The 19,678-nt window shown below is 35.8% G+C and overlaps 2 protein-coding genes across 6 annotated transcripts; one reads left to right on the top strand and one right to left on the bottom strand.

The window, feature by feature from the left end:
- The first annotated feature begins 343 nt into the window (after window positions 1–343).
- LOC104900583 (uncharacterized protein At4g18490) lies at window positions 344–9,651 on the top strand. Of its 4 annotated transcripts, XM_057391014.1 has the most exons (15): window positions 344–726; window positions 1,776–1,852; window positions 2,706–2,829; window positions 3,703–3,891; window positions 4,044–4,970; window positions 5,247–5,411; window positions 5,499–5,630; window positions 5,723–5,860; window positions 6,473–6,655; window positions 6,783–6,957; window positions 7,040–7,101; window positions 7,197–7,233; window positions 7,365–7,541; window positions 8,969–9,081; window positions 9,184–9,651. In XM_057391014.1, the coding sequence occupies exons 2-15, from the start codon at window positions 1,789–1,791 to the stop codon at window positions 9,242–9,244; spliced, it is 2,547 nt and encodes an 848-aa protein (XP_057246997.1). In that variant the 5' UTR covers window positions 344–726; window positions 1,776–1,788; the 3' UTR covers window positions 9,245–9,651. The 4 variants fall into 4 exon arrangements, with proteins under 4 accessions (XP_057246997.1, XP_057246998.1, XP_057246996.1 ...); XM_057391015.1 differs by lacking the exon at window positions 1,776–1,852; XM_057391013.1 differs by lacking the exon at window positions 344–726 and having other exon boundaries at window positions 1,670–1,852.
- A 1,648-nt stretch (window positions 9,652–11,299) lies between these two features.
- LOC104900582 (GDSL esterase/lipase At5g45920) lies at window positions 11,300–18,067 on the bottom strand. Of its 2 annotated transcripts, none has more exons than XM_010688037.4 (5): window positions 17,709–18,064; window positions 17,293–17,511; window positions 12,781–12,848; window positions 12,496–12,660; window positions 11,300–11,772 (listed from the first exon to the last, which is right to left on the bottom strand). In XM_010688037.4, the coding sequence occupies exons 1-5, from the start codon at window positions 17,805–17,807 to the stop codon at window positions 11,613–11,615; spliced, it is 711 nt and encodes a 236-aa protein (XP_010686339.2). In that variant the 5' UTR covers window positions 17,808–18,064; the 3' UTR covers window positions 11,300–11,612. The 2 variants fall into 2 exon arrangements, with proteins under 2 accessions (XP_010686339.2, XP_048490372.1); XM_048634415.2 differs by lacking the exon at window positions 11,300–11,772 and adding an exon at window positions 11,948–12,143 and having other exon boundaries at window positions 17,709–18,067.
- Window positions 18,068–19,678: the final 1,611 nt, after the last annotated feature.

The raw sequence follows: 19,678 nt of genomic DNA, 5'->3' as shown, positions 1-19,678 counted from the left end.
AGGAGAAGGGGAGTGGGGTTGCGCGTTCAGCAGGGGAAGAGGAGGGAAAGGGTGTCGGTGGTCGATTTGGTGGCGTCGGTGATCGTGGCGGTGGCGCACTGGTGGTGGTGGCTCACTGGTGTTCCCCACTTCTTTTAATCCCCACCTTAATGTTCTCTTAATCACTCGTTCAATTTTTGCCTAAGTAAACGAATTTTTTAAAAGTGTAACATTTAAAAAAAACGGAGGAAATATATATTTTTTTAAGCAAGGTTCATAATTCAAATTTTTTGCCGGAAAAAATTATGAGTGGGCTTGCTCGAAGGCTGGGAGGCCCATGACTCATACTCATACTCATACTCATACTCATACTCATACTCATACTCATACAGTCATATTCTTCCTGCATGGCCGATCGAGGAATGTGACCACCTGAGACCTGACAAACCAGTCAAACACCTGATAAACAATCACGAAACCGGGAAATTTTAAAAACGAGTGCCACTGATCATTGATCAACTCAGAATTCTCTCTCTTCAACTGATCATCAACTCCATTTTCACTAAAACTCAAACATTCATCATTTTCCTCCATCTTCTGGTTTACGAAGACAAATTTGTTAACTGCAGAAAGTTCTGGATCCTTCATTCTACTCCCAAAATTGCCTATTATCTCCATTTGAAATTCTTCATCACTCTCAAACCCTAGCTCTGCTCTTCTATCGATTTCTCTGCTACTCTCCTACTCGTACGTCTCTTTCTCTCTCCTCTCAAAATAATCTTAATTGCAGTGAATTTTAAGCTATTCTTGCGAATTTTGAGCTGACATTTGAATTTTGATTATATTTTGTTACTTTTGTGATTGAATGCAGTGTTCAAATAAGGCTAATAAATCAGGTTTTCTTTTCGGTTAGTTTGATTATTTTATCATACATTTCTTGTTACTTTAGTGTTTGATCACTTCGATTACGAATTTTAAGCAGAGTACGTTTATTGTTAAAAATGTAGATTATCTGGATGTATTCTGGTGCCTGTGAAAATTTTCTGCTATTGTCTACTTTGAAGATATACAATGTGATTGTCTTTGTCTGTATTATTGTGGAAAAGCTATAATAATTTCTGTTTTAGTGCAGTTACATCGTATGGAAACCACAAATCTAGATTGAAATTATAGTCAGTAGGTTTTATGCTTTTCTTGTGCTGTCAGTTTTTCTACTTCATCTACCTGATGAATTGTCCTGTGTGCCAGATTTCAGCAAATTGATTTCCTTTTGACGTTTATGATGATCAATTCAATGATCTAATTTCGTCCGCCTTATTGAGGCATTTTTGCTGATAGATTGTCATACTAGAAGAAGAGTGACGTACTTCGGCTGTTATGGCGGTTATCACAATAGATGACATATTGATATGACTATTTATTATTGTGTTTTTCATGTTCTTGATGCTATGCTTTCTAGCTCTAGTCTTGACAGGAATATAGTTGCAGAACTTGACTACTTGCAACTAAATCAGGAGAATAATCTAGAATGCGACTACAAGAAAGCCAAAACTTAGATTTCACTGACTCTCTCTACTTGAATGATTTGGAATTTGAGGACAGCGCACTTTAACTTTTGTTTTTTGTTTTATTTGATATTATCTGTCACTTTGTAAAAAACCAGTTCAATAGTTGTCTATAAAAATTATCCTTCAAAAGTCATATAAAACAGTAAATATCTTGGTTTTACTTGGAACTTTGCTTTGACAAACATTTAACTTCATATTTATTATGATGCATGCCAAAAAATCAACCAGTGCTGCAGCAAAGATGGTAGATTCAGAGAAGGATGGTTCTTCGACTGGGGAAACAAAAACAAAAATGTCACTGCTAGGTATATCTTATGTCTGCACGCCATTAGCGTTTTCTACAGAGCGACTTAAATGGTTCATACAGGTTTAGTGCATTGGAAAATCCCTAACATAGCAGCCATTTAATTTACATGAATGAACAGTAATATGAGTAGACTGTAGAAGTACTTCTTTCTTGTGTAGGAAGAAAATGGTTTCCTCTTTCCATCTAGGTAAACCATTTTCTGTCTTGGATACGAAAACATTTCCAGCAGGGCTCCTGTATCTAACCTCATTAGAAATCCCATACAAAATGATAGAGAAAAGTTGTTCCCCTGGAACCAACAATATAAAACCATGAAAAAAGTTTCGTATTAATGTAAAATAAACAATTGTAAAGAAGAAATATCTTTCTCTTCCAGTCAACTGGAGGTAAAATTTCTGGTAAATGTGTACCAGCTACAATGGATCTCATTAAACTCTTCTGCATCTCCTTGTTTGCTACACTATAATTTTGTGCTCCCCTTTCCCATTCAGCTAACCTTGATGGCTGTGCATCTGTGGCACTTCTATGAAAATCATGATGGATTCACTTAGCAATACAGATTCCGTGAAACTATGATGTTTAAGTCTTTGACCAAGTCTACTACTGAAATTTGGATGAAACCGATAATTTAAGAAAAAGTTGATGGAATTAGTACAAAATGAAAATAGACGGAGCTGAAACAAATCTTTTTCTTAGGAGAAGAAGAGGAGGATGAACACGCAACATGTATAGGAAGCTATTTCTGCAGGAAGTTCGAAATGCTTTATCGATTATTGCTTTCCCTCATGCAAATATCTTTACTCTTAGTTATCACGTCGCCCTCACAAAAGTTCTTATCAAACTTGATACAGATGATGACTTCTCCAAAGACTTTCTTAGCTCTTGGAAGTCTATGTCTTCTAAAGGTGGTGATGATATGGACTTCAACTTTGAGCCAGTCAGCAAAGGCAAGAAAAAGGCATTTGACTTTGGCATGTAAGTCTTCTGGAATAGCAATGTGTTTGCCTTCAATGCTTTCTTGCTGGCATATATTCATCGTAACTCCTCTCTGCTTATTTTGTTTCTTTTTTTAAGTTTTCCTGCCTGCAATCCCCAACATCATTCTAAATGTAATACATATGAAGGCATATTTTCATGATGTAACTCCTCTCTACTTGTTTTGTTTCTCGTTTGAGTTTTCCCGCTTGCCATCCCCAACATCATTTATATAGAAATTTTTCTTGGGGCTAGTATTAGAGCACATCTTCTTAATATAGGCTGCTGGTCATATTGGACGCCTAAGGTTAACTGTGATACAAATGGAATAAAATAAAATAATATTTTCCTCCTGAAGGTATTAAAGTAATATGTAGTCATTGTAATAATAACTTCATGGCATGCTATTGCATGTCTGAATGAACCTTTTTGGCATTTATCTTCTAGAAATGGGCTTAGATGGTACTAGTTAACTGTCATCATTTTTTTCTTAATAAAAAGAAAGAAGGATTCAGGACCTTCATTATGCAGTTGCTCTGATAATCATATACTACCTCCTGTCTTAATACTTGCTACATTTAGTATCTGTACAAGAACCAATGAGAAGGAGAGAGAGTGAAATGCGGCCCATGCGGTTAATATTAAAGTAAGACTATCTTTGCATGAAAACTTACCCAAATGAGACATGTCGCAAGTATTGTGAAACATCCCAAAAAGAAATATAATGTAAGTATTAAGAAACACAGGTGGTATGTTCATTGGGCTTGTAATGATGCTTTGCTTCTGGCAATCGTTGTGCATTACTCTTTTTTAATTACTGTAACTAGCTATAGACTAATAGTCTGTCCGTGCTCATGTAATACGACTTGCCAGGGATATGGATTTTTCTCTTGATGACGCGTTTGGGAAGATGTCATCTTTCAAGATAGATATGCCAGATCTTGATTTTTCTAGCTCTCCGAAAAAATCCACTAAGTCAAAGGAGAAGTCAGAAGAGGATTTTGTCAAGGGAGACCATCAAGACAAGCATGAAAAGTTCATGTTTTCCTTCGATTTTAATGGGCAAGTATCCATGAACTCTCTTCATAGTATAAACTTCAGTTTGGTGCTGGGAAAGGAGCCATAATCAATTTCTTAGGATATTACACTGTTACAGAGCAAATGCTTCATTTAGGCTATCGTTGTTAACTCCTATAAGTTGCTGCATGGATTAGAATGGATGACTTCAGCTTAGACGCCCCATCAAGTAAAGGAGGAAAGAGCCCCAGCAACATGAAAAAGAGCAATGAAGATGGCTCCGAGTGTGAAGACTTGCCCAGAGAAGTGACAAATGACAAGATAGTAACAACTGAAGATTCCATAAGCAAGGGACCTCCAGTATGTGAAAACGCAGCCTTTCCAGAAACTGAAGATTTTGTGGCAGGTGATGGAAATCCTGATACCCCATCTGGCAATTTTGCTTCAAAATCGAGAGAGTTGACATATCCAGAACAAAAAGAAGAGACTGAGATTTCGTCTGATAAGAAACTCGCTGAGAATACCCACGAAACAGACCATCAGACTTATCAGGAAGGGGACTTTTCTTCAAAGAAATCTTGCTCTCCAGGAAAAGAAAATAACACCGATCCAATTCCTGTAAACAAACCTGTACAATCAGTTGGCTCACAGATGCCAGTGGAATCAGCAGAAGTGTACATGTCTCCAGGGATAGAACTGACAATGACTGCTATGAGCACAGATGACGCATTTCAGCTAAAGGAAGAGACCACTTCCAAGCAAACATATACCTACTCAAAAGAAATGGATGTCTCCACAGACATTCCCTTGGTAGAAGCTTCAACTGAAGTTAATGTTTCAGAAGAGATGCAAATTAGTTCTTCGGACAGGAGCCTAAATGATGGATCATCTGAAGGTGGGATTGTTGGAGAAATTGCAGCTGCAGTTGTTTTGACCTCACACACCGAAAAACCAGCACTAGACAAGTCATCACAGCAAGGGTCAATGGACAAAATGAACATTTGTGATGAGAAGATTGAGCTTGAGGATGGTGGTAGTAACGCAAATCCGTTGTCTTCTAGTGCCAAATCTAGTAGTGAAATGCAAAAGCCACCTTTGAAGGTTTTTTCAGCACCATTTGGCAGGTTATCCACATTGCTTCATTCTTGCTGAAATTTTATTGTTCTTGCAATAGTATTACAACCTTCTGAAAAATAAAGTAACAAAATAATATCTACAGTATTTTCTCCTTTTAATGCTTTAATCTCATACCGACTTGACAATTTGGTTGATCCATAAATCACTTTACAATTTTCGGGTTTGTTGGAACATCATCATAAAGTATACAAGCTGCTGAATCAATTGTTGGTTGTGCAACACATCTTTGATCATTGACTGAAGTGGTAGATAAATTTGTCCAGTGGACCCACCGCTGCAAAACCAATGCTACTGAGGGACAAAGTTCCAGGAGCTATGAACTCAAGCTTACCTGTCATACAAGTGACAAGCGGTGGAGGTAGGACAGAAGTTTCGGCTTTTGAGGATAATGTAAAAGGTTCAACTGATGTTGGCGCTGTAGACAAGAGGTAAAGCAAAATCGTTTTATGTCAGAAAACTCCTTTCGTAGCTGGTTCTTTCCTAAATTGATCTTGCAGCATCTCTGTTTATGGTAGTAGTTATGGCAGCAGAAAATATAATGGAAACAAACTATCTGACAACCCAAGCTCATGTACCAAAGGATTGATTGCACAAAATTCAGTTTTAGAGAAAAGTGAGAAGAATTCTGTTGATGGAACTGCTTCAAGGTGCTGCATACTAACTTTTGTCTTTGTTAGTGATACCTTATGTTTATTATGAATTTGCTTTTCCTAATACTGTACTCTTTTAATTGGAGCAGGGACCATGACGGCACTGTTAATGGGAAATACAGAAATGAGGTCAAAGTTGACAATGTGCCACATAGTGGAAAAGCAGCAAAGGATGGACTTACTTCATTGGAATGCGAGAAGATGATCGATAATGTCAAATCATCTGGGTGAGCCATACCATTATCTCGTCTACCCCAAAATAAAGGCTCCACTTGCCATTTTACAATTGCTTTAATAACTACTTGCAGAGTCTGCTGCATTTAACTCAATAGTTTTTGCATGATCTTCCCCACCTGTGGCCTTATCTCAAAATCCATGCTCGGACTATTGAGAACCTACCTCTGATGGAGGGAGTATTAACCTACATATTTTACTTAATGCACATTGTGCATGTTTTTTTTTTCATATCCTTCTTTTTCTTCTGTTCTCTTTTTTATGTTTTTTTTTTCAAAACTTACGTTTGGTATCCAGTGATTCTCCATTTTTCAAATGTTCTAAGACGCTTCCTGCTTTGAGTGTATATTGTATACACAATATTTAGCTACAAGATATGATAATGAAGAGTTGAGGACATCTAGGCCTGGTGCTGATTCTTGTAGTTTGGAGTTGGCACAGTATGTTGTGTGTTGAATCAACATTTTGGACAGTTGGATCTACTTATTTTTATGCATTATGTAAAAATCTGGCATCTGTCACACCTCTCAACTTTCTTTATGGGACTTGTGAAATAGTCCTATGTTCTGCTCATGTTTGGGTAACATGTTTGAATTTCCCCGCAGATGTAAAATTCCTTCACCAGCCCCTCCAGAACAGAGAACTAACACTGGCAACCAGGGTCCAGGGAAAGACAAGATTCCAAACATAGCATCTATTCAGAAATTTAATATTGGTCAGGGCCATAAATTTTCTTCTCTAAGAATTGACAAAAAAGTGACTGCTCTTCCAAGCTTGAAAATCACAAGGTATGTTAGTGGTTTACTGGCTTTGCTATAAGGAAGAAAAAAAAAAGTAATTAATTGACTATTGTATGTATAATTTCTTATGTCCCTGGCTCTGTTTATTAGTATTAACAACTGATTCTTCCCATAGAAGTACTACTACAAACAAGCATCCAGCTTCTCCAACTATTAAAGCAAATTTCAGATCTCTGGGAAATTTTGAGAAAACCACAAAGCTTAAAACCATGATCAAGACGGTCTCCCCAGTTTCTTCTGCAGAGAAGAAAACACCTTCAACTCCATCTTTGAAGCGCAAACCATCTGAGGTTCTTTCCGAAATCATGTCATCTCTAGTTCTTTGACGCCCTTACTAAAGCTTTCTTAGTAACTTATCAAACCAATGAGCAGGCTACTGATACCAGTCTAGCAAAGCTTCGAACACCAAAACGTGTCTCACCTAGTGAAAGCAGGTGCAGCACACTACTAAGCTGGAAAATCATGTAATTGTTACATTAGAATGTTTCCTGATGACTAATTTCAATTTTCTTTTTGTAAACTGGTGCAGAGTGCCTAAAGTATCAGCTAGAGAACTTGAAGATGGGGTAACCTGTTACACATTCTGATTAATATATTTAATTAGCTTTTGGTTGTAAAGCGAAAAGTGACTGAATAAAGGGAATCCTTGTTGAGTTATGCCCTTATGCTTTCAAAATCCATTGTATTCCACATACAGGTTCAAACACAATGCACCCTATTGCAAGGAAGCAGAAAGAATGTCACAGAAGAGTGTATGACCTCTAAATTTAATTTCGATCAAGAGGCAAACATGGAGGCCCTGCAATTCAGTTTGATGATGGACAATGATGAAAATGTTGAAAAGGCTGAGGCTTGTGCAAAAGAGCTTGACAATGTAAGTAATCCTTAACTCACTTCATTGACAGTGAGATATGATGCTAAGGGCAATTGTGTAATCTTAATAAACATGGCAGAGTCAAATTGGACGTTGATGATTGCTTAGGTAATTTATTACAGTATTACCTCATCTTATAGCCAAAACCAGTAATATAATCCTGAATTTGCTCATCTATGTCTGAGTCGAGACTCAAGATTCAGGAACACAACTGGAGATCAAACTCGAGTATATTTTAATGTGTGACTTCCAAGTTTTTGTTGTCACTTGAAGCATCTGTATTTGTTTTTGAGAATCCTGACATAATTCATTAAGACTGAATAGTTTATGCTCTACTATATTCTGTTATTTTTCACTCTCTAATAGGTTGTTTGTTCCAATAGATGAGGCAATACTGTGAAACAATACTATATACATTCTGCACAGCCAGTCTCGGTCGTTTTTTTCAGTGGTTGGACTACTTTATACAGTTTGCAAGGGTTGTTGGCTTGTTGCTTAATGCTAGAACAATTATTGAATGACGATTTATTATAGAGAAGAGTTTTCATGATTTGGGTGATTTATTTCTGTTAGGGTTATGAGTATAACTGGAAGCCCATATATAGAGATTGAGAAAAAAATTATTAGAGATGAAAATATGGAAAGAAGAGTAATGAAATGGACACACAATTTACGTGGGATTATCCTTAAATTGAGGTGAAAATCCCGTGGATGACAAGCTCCCAAATTTCCACTATATGAAGAATAGGTGAGTACAAGAATCCTAATAAAATTAGCTCACCATTTAGTAATAAACTCAAAACAGAGTAATTGAGTGGCATAATAGAGTAGGGAGATTGTGTGTATATTAAGAGGGCTTGTAATGTGTATGACTTCTTGTGTGTCTGAGACCCAAAATATGCCTAACACTCATATTTATAGGTGGAGTTAGTTGGGTGGATGGCTTCATAAGTCGTTGGCTTTGGATTCATGAATTCCGTAGAATTTTATCATCAAATGCTTCCATATTTCCTGAAATCATTTAAAGAGTTATGACGAAGTTTTATGAATTTGCCCAACATTTCTAGAGGAATCATGCAATGATCTCCAGTTTAGGCAGCATATTTGTGTTGTGACATATTTTGTGGGCATTTTTGGTAAAACACCAAACCCAACAATCTGCTTTCGCTGGTAGAATGTAGTTAGACTAGGTGAATTATTTTCAACAATTTGCAGGACTATTTCATTGTATTTACTATATATATGTCTGGTTTACAGACATTATTGTTTACACCATTTGTATCTTTAGATCACAATTTCCCTTTCTATCTCCTGTGATATATATTGACTTCCTTCCAAATTCCTTTACCTTCTCAAATTTGCTCCCTCTCTGACATTATGTTATTAAGAAATACAATCAAGGTTTAATTTTTGGTCATGTTGTCCAGATCTGCAACATGTTGAAGAAGAAGCATGAAGAAGCAAAGGAATTATTGGTCCGAGCTCTTGTGAACAACAACAAGCTTCTGATGCTAAACCACCCCATATATGAAGATAAAATATCCTTCTAGTTGATACTTTTAGTTCTCAATTCATTTATATATTCTTCCCGTGCATAGATTTTTCAGTCTGGTGAATTTTGCTTCCTTAATAATCAACACATCCGTGCAGTTCAGAGGTTTGCATCCAAATTGATATCCAAAGAGCTGGAAGTTGAGGCATAAAATAACTAGTCACACTGATCACTGGAAGGTCAACCTCTCACTCTTCATTACTTGCACATGCATACACATACAAGGTGTTACAGTGCTCTTTTGATTAGAGCAATTATCTGGGAGCTGTGATTTTCAGGATTATGTGAATGCTATACCCTTCTGAGGGGATGAAAATATGCTGCTGTTGTTTTCTTCTGATTCTCTTGATTTGTGCACAGTACTAGAACAGATATATGAACTTGTAGGATTTTTACTGAAAGCACTAGCTAAAATTGATTTTGCTTTCCAGTATGGGTTTGGGCGAGTTCCTGGTTTACCACTTACGACTGCAATTTGGCACTATTGCTGTACCATGTAGCCAAAATTCATGATCGGTAAAACTCATAAAAGAAACAATAGATCGTCGGATTTGGCTCTGACTTTTCACTTGTGTGATCAAGCACTAGTTGGATGCATTACATGCATATGTACTGAGTCATTCCAACTGTAATCTTGCATTATGGATGGTTTACTTTTCTTCTAGATTGCCGAAGAATAAAACTCTTCCTATGTTATCTCCGGGAGTTATTCTAGAGGGTGAAGGGAATTAACAAATGTTATTAACAAGGAACTCTTATGTAATTTCCAAGGAGCGGGTTTTGTTAGAGGAATAGCTTTTAGGGTCAGAGGTATAAAAGCAGTACCTCGGATTGTTGGTGTTAGTGTATAAGAGTGGTTTCGACTTGTAGTAGGAACCTTCAATGGTTAAAATGGTATCTCAAATGATTTTGGTGACGGAATGTGCAAAATTTGGTACCTGTTGGGAACGTTCGTATCGTTGATTCACTTGTACAGTTGTACTACACTTAAAATTGGAATGTCTTAGTCTGGAGACCAGTGTTAGCTATTTTGCTATAAACCCATCCCCATCTTTCAATAGTTTACCGGTGTAAGACTGTAAGATAAGGACCTTTTATTCGAAATAGCGTGTTTGAGAAGAAAAGACTAGATCCCCTCTGGAGTGTAATCGAGCGATGAGACTACTAGGAAAGTACGACGCAGCCATGGTTCGAGATTCTGCTCAATTTGCTGTGCTTCCGACTGCAAAACATTGGCGTACTCGCATTGCTGCCCCCTTTAACCTTAAGACAGATACAACAATTTCCAAAGCCTTGACAGACTTGCATATGTAGGAAAATGCGGGAGATGTCCTTATGTAGGAAAATCTCGCCTGCTATTTCAGCGCTTCAAGCTGAAGTCATAGCTGCCAGATATTGCTTTTCATGCAGGCTTGCATTCTCTCGAGGTGGAATCAGATTGTTTGCTCAGGCTGATGCTGTTGCGATCTCAGACAAAGGAAATATATCGTATTCAGGTCCTTGCAAATGACATTCTGGGTGTGGCTATATTTTGATTATTTCTCTTTTGCTTTCTCTAGTAGCAATTGTAATAAGGTGGCCATTCTATGGCTTAGATAGAAGATAGCCCCCTTTAGGTTAGCCCTAGCAACTGCAGATAAAATTCCCATTGAATGGAAATTCGAACCCAGATTAACCATTAGATTAAAATGAACGGACAATTGTCACAGCGCTATAAACTAATACACATATTAGGCATGTTCATCTCTACAGTGGTCTCTTGTATACTTCCTCCCCTAATATATAATACGTATGTCCTACTTTAATTATTTACTAGTCTTACATGCACGCAATGCGTGCGATAACGTGTGATAACAAATGAAGTAGAAAATAAAATTAATTGGGTAGAATAATTGTTTTTACATTTCATATTATCAAAAAACTGATATTTTAAATGTCTAATTTCCCCCCTTTTTTTCATTCAAATGAAACAGTTAGTTATCCTCTATTTTTTTTTCTTTTTTTTCTTTTTCTATTTTTTGGTGTCCCCCATGTGTTGCCTTATAAAATAGAGATCAATGATCAGTATTAATACAGTGTTACAAGTCTATGATTGAGTAATGTGGTGGTAAAATTTACCATATTGCTATTCCACAGTCTCCCTACCTTTATAAAATCCAGGTATGCAGTTTACTGTAATTTTATCCCAAATGTAAAACTCAATAAGTGTCATCACAAAAATGTATTGTATTTTTCTCCTTGATCACAAATTGTAAATTACATATCATTGCAATGATAAACGCGCAGAAATTGGTGACACTGACATGATCTACTCCAAAAGATCCATACATTTCGACAAAAACATATGCACTGACGAGATACATGTTTATTCACTTATATTTGGCTATTTGCTTACATTAACATCATGAAATGGATAACTAGTTACATGCTGATTCACAAAGCTCTTAGTAGGTTCCATACAAGCCTAGTAAGAGTCTTGTTATCACAAAAAATGGCTCAACACTCACTAAAAAATGACATCAGTTGTTGAAAGTTTTAAGAGGCTCTTTCGGATTAATGTCTGAGAAGAGTGGAAGATCAACAGGCAGCTCTTTTAGACTCACTCCCACCTCCTCCAGCTTCTTGAGAACTTCTTCGAACACGATCTTGTTGCCACCTTGGGCTAGGTGCAGGCCATCACTGTTTTAGAATTTCAATGAAAATGACCAAATTATAAGTCGATCATCAGCAAAAAGTCGTGGAATGTAATTCCTACTTGTTTAAGACCACAAGTATAATCCTCAACACATTTGTTCAATCAGGGGCGAAACCAAGAATTAAAAGTTAACGAGGCCAATAATATTTTCACAAAATATATAAAAAAATTATCTTTATCATTCCCACTTTATCACTCAAATAAGCGTATGTATATAATACAATAGCCAATTTTATCAAACATATCTCAAAAATTTTACAGGGGCTATTTCAAAAATATATGGATCACAAAGTTGGGCCGTGAGGGCCAGGCCCATGCCAGTCCCCTGTAGCTTCACCCTTGTGTACAATAATGCCTGATGCAAACCGAAACCTTCTCAGAACGTAGAAGGTAAGCTGAAATCTTATGCAAGTTGGATAAAGCTTAAGAAAACACAGTCTAGCATAACAATTACAGGACTTTTCCTGCATTCAACAAGTGTGATATAGAAAGACCAAAAGCATATAAAAAAAAGATACGAAAACATGAATGATGATTGTCACTGATCGAGAAAGGGAGAACGGAAGAATGATAATGAATCCGGTCAGGTGGTCGTCAAATGCATCATTCTTTTCATAAGTCAAAAGAAAGATGGTGCATTCGCGTCTGTTAGTCTTGCAGTTATGACTTATGGCTAGTATTTCTAATTTAATAGCTCTAACAAATACCTGAGACATGATCTTTTCCAATCAGAAAACTCTTGCATCTTGGTCCAGAGATCAACAACCGGCGTCGCACATTCTCTTGCAACCTCCACACATGCTTTGGCATAGGCACCAGTAGCCTTATTTGTCCTCTCTGGCAGACCACTTGGATTCTCAATATAAGGGTGCCTGCACCAATTACTCTTTAAAGTAAATACAGTGGATAACTTACACTAGGCAAAGCCTTAAATTGAAAATAATTTGCTGAATACTAATAGTAGGAAAGGACAAAATATGGCAAAACTTTACAGCAAACGTTCAGCTTCATCAATTGGAGGCGGTGTGATGAAGAGAATAACAGCAGTCTCCCATCTTTTCTGCACCAAACCAAAGCAAATCTAGTTCAGTTTAAAGAATGAACTGTTGTTAGCATGAGTGCCAGCACACTGATGGTAATTTAATATCTACAGTAGTATAACAAAATTGTCGCCAATAGAAACATTACAATCGATCTAATACAAATTAAAACCACAAAGTTCCAGCACTAAATGCATCTTTCCTACATTCAATCTGTGCCTTCTAAAAGCCTATCAATAAACAGAAACACCAGTTGTCTACGAGAGTAAGCTGACGCTTCAAGTTGCAGAGGGAGATCTTCTTGGTGTTCCCATCAAATTGGGTTCCAATCTTTCTAACTTTTAGATCCATTTATGTGCAGAAAGTGTCTCAGAACCTCCGTATGTTCAGAATATTAAATCTTGGAAAATGACACCAAATAGAATCCTAACAACCTGCCAATGTGAATTCGTAGCAAAAGACACTGTGACAATTACCATTTCTCTGAAGTGCACCAAAAAATCTATTCGAATATCTTATGGCTCTGATTTTGCTGCACTTAGCATTCAGTTGAATATCAAATGGCAGGTCTTATAAAAAAAATATTTATTCAAATGGTAGGAATGTTTAAGCTGAGAAGCACTCATATGTGTTCACCACATTACTCTATCAAGGAAGTGGCCATTTTTCTTCACAGCCACCAAATAGAGTGCATGGCTACAGCCTACAGCATCAATTGACATCACTTCGTACAAATCCACAGAATAAAGTCAGGTTCTCCCTCAATATGAAAATAGAACACGTCTTCTGAAAGGTCATCCATTGTGGCTTCATCTTGATTGTAGGCTTGTAGCTCCCCATGACTATAGTAGGATAGCTTAAGGGCTTCTAGGAGGATAACCAAGTTAACATTCTAAACATTATCTAATTGTACTTTCAGTTGATTTAAATAATATGAACGAACAAAAACTTGTAACATCTGATCATCTAAATGTTTAAAACACATAATTAGAAACACCATCCTCTTAAGGTTCGTTCAGAATATTCTTAGCATTATATAATAGGTTTAGGACAATATGCTTACGGCCAATATAATAAAGAGACTTGTTTCTCTTTACAGTGCTATATAGTACTGCAAACACAAGCTCATATTGACCAGTGACCACCCTTTTCATCACTCAACTCTGGTGCCAATATTACTATTAGAACCAATTGCTCAAACCAGTGTAGCAATTATGTTCCCAGATTCCCTTCCAAAGAATTACATCATGTTACTTATGAAGAAACCAATCCCCATCATGCATTAAAATGCACAAGCTCAATTCAAGGAAATTTGATGATCGCAACCAGAACAGAAAACTAGCAAGCATTAAGCATTTGATGCGTGATCAAAGAAGAGTAAATAGAATAAAGGTTAAAACTCATTAATTTCTAGTATTCTGACTACGTATATCTTGAAAGGGATTTTCACTTCCAAACAGAAAAGAGGAAAACGCATTGGGTGACTCTGCTTTCACAAAGTGAATTGTGACTTGAGATTTAGAATGCTATGAAAACTCAAAACGCATTACCGTTTAAAACAAAAGATTAACTATTAAGGCCACCTAAAAGATAAGAACATACAAGTATGAAGCAAGAAACAGAAGACCAAATCTCACATGAAGACATTTTGTAATAACTTATCTTCTGCGACACTAAAGATTATCCCATAAAACAAGGTCAAAAGTCACATTTAAGATAAGAATAGTAAAGTGGGTTTAAAATAAAAGCAAGTTATCGTGAAATCGTCTCATAAACAAACTACATGTTCATACCTACATATCTACTGTCTACATGTCCATGGATTTTAATACAAAGATCTCCATGCTTAGTGAAACATGGAGCACCAAGACAACTAGCGATGCATTGGAACCTCAAAGACAAATAGATAATGCAAATGTCAAGCTATACTATTCTGTTTTTTTTTTTTTTTTTTTTTTTCATATTACAGTTGGATAGACAAAAAACTAAAGTCTGTTATCAAGGTCAGATAATTGGTGCTAATGTCACCCAACTAAGCATACATGTCCCTAGTTGAAAATATTTGGATGAAATTGGTACACTCAGATCACAAGGTGATATAATTTTGACCACAATATCCCAAACTCTTGAGTTTTCCCATTGTTTATATAACTGGGAGGAAAAATGCCATATAAGGGGTCGAGCGAAGCGCAGAAAGATAATATATAAATAGTTTCCTTCTTTCTATTAATGGGTATTGCAAATTCATCATTATATGATATACTCCCTCCGTCCCAACTTATTTGCTACATTTGCTTTATCACAAAGACCAAGGAAGAAGTGGGGACCATTGCCATAACAAGAATTAACAAAAAAACAAATAGGTAAATTGTGGGACCTATGTATTATATATGGAAATATTTACAAAATCAAGGAGGGAGTGATGACAAATTTGTAAATAAAGTGTGGGACCTATGTACTATATATGGAAATAGTTGCAAATGTAGCAAATAAATTGGGACACACCTAAATGGCAAAATGTAGCAAATAAATTGGGACGGAGGGAGTAGAAGTATTTATCATATCAGCTCAAGTAAATAAAGCCATGCATACTTTTCATGCATAGCATATGATTCCGAATCTGAGTCATGTTAAATTGTATACAAACATGAAAGTTGGTGCACTAATTACTGTTTCAAAACTTTGTATTGGCTTTAGCAAGAAAAAACAGTCACATTGAACATTCTGGATACAATGATTGCATCATTTCACATTATACAAGTGCAAAGAAGATGACCAATGAAACCACAAAAAGGATTGGAAATTGCATTAATATTGATAGAAAACTGAAGTGTAAAACACTATGCCACCCTTTCTCTTCGTGGGAATCAAAGGCCAACCTTGACAATGACAAGCAATGTAAATTATGTGACATATACAGTAGTTGGTGCAAATTATTGAAGCAAACATCACAATCGTAAGCTTGCACAAAAACATAAAGAAAGTGGCAATAATTGATGTTTTATGTAGTCAATTTCTGCACTAATTGCAAACTTTTTCTCTACTTCATGGTTCTCTTTTAGTTGCAGTCATGCCATATATGATGACAAAGGACCCACGCAAAGAAGGACTAGCTAGATACTTGAAGAAACAATGTGCCCTCCCTCAAAACATCCCATGAAATTATCAGTTAGATGTTCCAAAACGTTGAAAATTTAGATGTAAAGACTAATCTATTGTATCATTTACTGAGCATTGTTTTGGCACTTTAACCAAATAGTAGGTCACTGCTCCCTTATATTCAAAATGTTGAAATTTTAAGAGCTAATTTTTATAAAATCAAAATAAAAAGTAAATACTTCATCCGTTTCCAATTAAATACAACATGTGTGACTTTTTCACTAATCACACTTTTCACTTTGACTATGATTTGTGATTTATAGATAATAAAAAACATAGTCAAGCGGGATAATTTTTATTTTTACTTATGTAATTATAGATATTTGTGGTCAAAATAATGCCTCGAGATGCGTAAGAATGCATTTGTTGCATTGAATTCGGAACGGATGAAGTATTAAAAATTAGAAAATAATACTTTTAGACTTGTTTTGAAAATAATATCTTCTTTGATTTCTAATCACAATATTACGGGAAAGTATGATGTCAAACTTCACATCAAAAAGTGGGAATGGCTTTTCTCCATTTCTCATTAAGTGACACACTTTTGACTCACACAACTTTGAATTTTTGACGGTTAATATCTCTAATTATGTATTTGTAAAAATTATAAAAATTTGATAGTCTGAAGATTTTCATTGAAACAAATCCAATAGTATTTGATATTCTCAATTTTGTTTTTATATATTATTAAAAAAAAAATACAGTCAAAATGAGGCCTATAAAACTATGAATAGTACATAAGTTAAAGTGTATCACTTATTAAAAAATCGAGGAATTGTAATACTTCTATGTTATAATGATATAAGAGCATCTATTTATAATCAAAGTAGTAATACTGAAGTGACGATCTAATTTTCACTTAATAATTCCTTATTTGAATGCTATAGAATATTGACATTTGACAATACTATGGCTTTAAGAAGAAGGGGATGACCCATCAATGACATTGCCTGCAGAGTTAAAGAGAAGTAGAGAACTGTCGGGCTATTGTTTGTTAACTTTTTCTTCCTAACCAAAAAGTTTCCCAACTATTTGCTCCTAACCAAATCTTTTGTACAAATTTATCATACAGTACCATGAGTACGGTACATCCAAGACTATTTTTTTTCTCATTGCTCATTTAGAATCATCCAATTGAGCAAAATATACTAAACAAAAGTGTTCGAGTGAGCATAAATCAATCTTGAGTGTACCATGGTACTCCAGAGTGTATGATGAATGAACTCAATCTTCTGCAGTGTCCACAACACACAAAAAGATTGAAAAATTAGAGAAAAAGATGAATGAGGGTGAATATGATCACACCTTGAGAAAAGAAAAAATGAAACGAAGGTTCTGCTTGTATTCATCTAAAGGCACATGTTGAAAGGCTGCATAACGGTCATCAAGACAAGCATCATTTGCGCCAAAAAACACTGTCACTACCATTGGTGCTGCTTCATCCATCGCTGGAAACACCTTGTCTAATACTTTCACAGCCCATCTGGTGTTGTACCCACTGTATCCTCTTACCACAATATCAGCCTAATACAAAAAAAAAAAAAAAATTAATAAAAAAATCAAAATTTGATCAAAACCCATAAAACCCAATATAAAATCATGACTAAAAAATCAAAAGTTGATCAAAACCCATAAAAACCCAATTGAAAATCATGAATAAAATATCAAATGATATAGTGATATGTGTTTGAGACATAAAGTCGAACAGGTGATGTGCATACCGTACGAGAGAAATGGTTGGCAAGAGAAGCACCCCAACCTCCATTACTGAAAGATTCTTCAGTTATGGAGTCTCCAAAGAGGTAAATTTTGGGCCTCATGATTACTTTTTTCTACTCAATCTTCTGCAAAAAGACTTTGATGTGTTTGTATTCTTTTTGTGAGTTGCTGAGAAATAGATTGTTTTATGGAGATTGATGAACAAGATTAGTTTAAAGCTGAAGTAGTTTAAATGCAGAGCAGAGGAAATGGAGTATTAAATACAATAGTTTTTTCGTATTACGAGCAGTCATTATTACGACGAAGAAAGAGGTGAAGGAGAAACTCCCAAATAATCCCAGTCACTAATCCATAACGTTATCAAGGACCTTGGGTCTAATGGTATGGTCTCCTATCTTTCATATAGAAGACCAAAGTTTAAATCTTGGTAGGAAATTTGGAGCTTGTTGGGCCTATGGGTGAATGGCCCTGTGCGAGGGCAACCTGGAGAAAATTCATCATACCACGAATTCCCGAAAGAGAGAAAAAAAAAACCGTAAAGTTGTCATTATTATACCTTCCGGCATCTTTTAGTTGCAAACTAGTATTTAGGCTCGGGTTACGCCACGCGTAATTATATCTTTCACTTGGTTTAATGGTTAAGACATCAATATATATGCTTGTGATCTCGGGATCAAATCTTAGGAACGCCTTTTAATATATTAACTAGTTATTAGGCCCGGGCTATGCCCCGGGTAAGAAACAATTTCATTTATTAACATAATACTTTATGATATGGCGCAGTTTCTTGCTTTCGCACGCCTTGTAATGTATTTGTACTAGTCTTACATGCACGCAATGCGTGTGATAACGTGTGATAATAAATGAAGTAGAAAATAAAAGTAATTGGGTAGAAAAACCGTCTTTACATTTTATTTTCTCAAAAAACTGATGTTCAGTTTAAATATCCTACTTTTCCCTCCTTTTTTTCATTCAAATAAAATAGTTAGTTATCCTCTATTTTTTTTTTTGTTTTTTTCCTTTTTCTATTTTTTGGTGTCCCCCATAGTTGCCCTATCTAATAGAGATAGATTAATATAGATTGTTTATATATTGACTATGTTTGACAAAGACATAAACTCAAGTACTAAAGAAATAGAAGCAAATATATGGATGCTATACAAAAGAATCAATAAATTATTAATAAAAGTTATTCGAGCTTAATGCCCCCTAATTAATTATCTTTTTTTTCTTGCACAATTCTCAACATAGTGAACTTGCCTACCTATTCTTGGACAAATTTTCAAAAATCAGGTTAAACGGGTCGGTTTCAGGTCAACCCGACCGTTTATAAACATGTCGGTTCGAGTTGGAATTTGTGACATGTTTAGGTAAACGAGTCAGGTTTGGGAGTGGGTCAAGTTCAGATTTAGGGGTGCTGATCCGTCTATGTAAACAGGTCAACCCGATCCGGCTCACAGTCATGCCATATATGATGACAAAAGACCCATGCAAAGAAGGAACAGCTAGATAATTAAAGAAACAATGTGCCCTCAAAAGTCAAAATCCAAAGCGTTAAAAGTTTAGAGGTAAAGACTAATATATTGTCAGTGCTCCCTTATTTTCAAAATGTGAAACTTATAGAGCTAATTTCTATAAAATAAAAATTAAAAGTAATTTTTCAAACGGCTATATTCTTTTCCATTCCCCTAATTTCTGTACAACGCTAAAACCCTAATTCTTTTTTCCCAATCTCTTCTCTCTCGAATTTCCAAGAAACCCTAATTCTTTTTTCCCAATCTTTTCTCTCTCGCATCTTGCGAAATTTTCCTTGAATCTTTTCTCAATTCACGTTGATTTTCTATTTGCTTACGAATTTGTACAACTCTAAATCCCTAATTCTTTTTTTCCAATATCTTCTCTCTCGAATCTATGCGAAACCCTAATTTTTTTCCCAATCTCTTCTCTCTCGCATTCGGCGAACCCCTAATTC

This window comes from Beta vulgaris, chromosome 8 (genome assembly GCF_026745355.1).
Source record: "Beta vulgaris subsp. vulgaris cultivar EL10 chromosome 8, EL10.2, whole genome shotgun sequence".
Taxonomy (NCBI): domain Eukaryota; kingdom Viridiplantae; phylum Streptophyta; class Magnoliopsida; order Caryophyllales; family Amaranthaceae; genus Beta; species Beta vulgaris.
The sequence above is the reverse complement of the archived record's forward strand: the minus strand, read 5'-3'. Positions and strand labels throughout refer to the sequence as shown.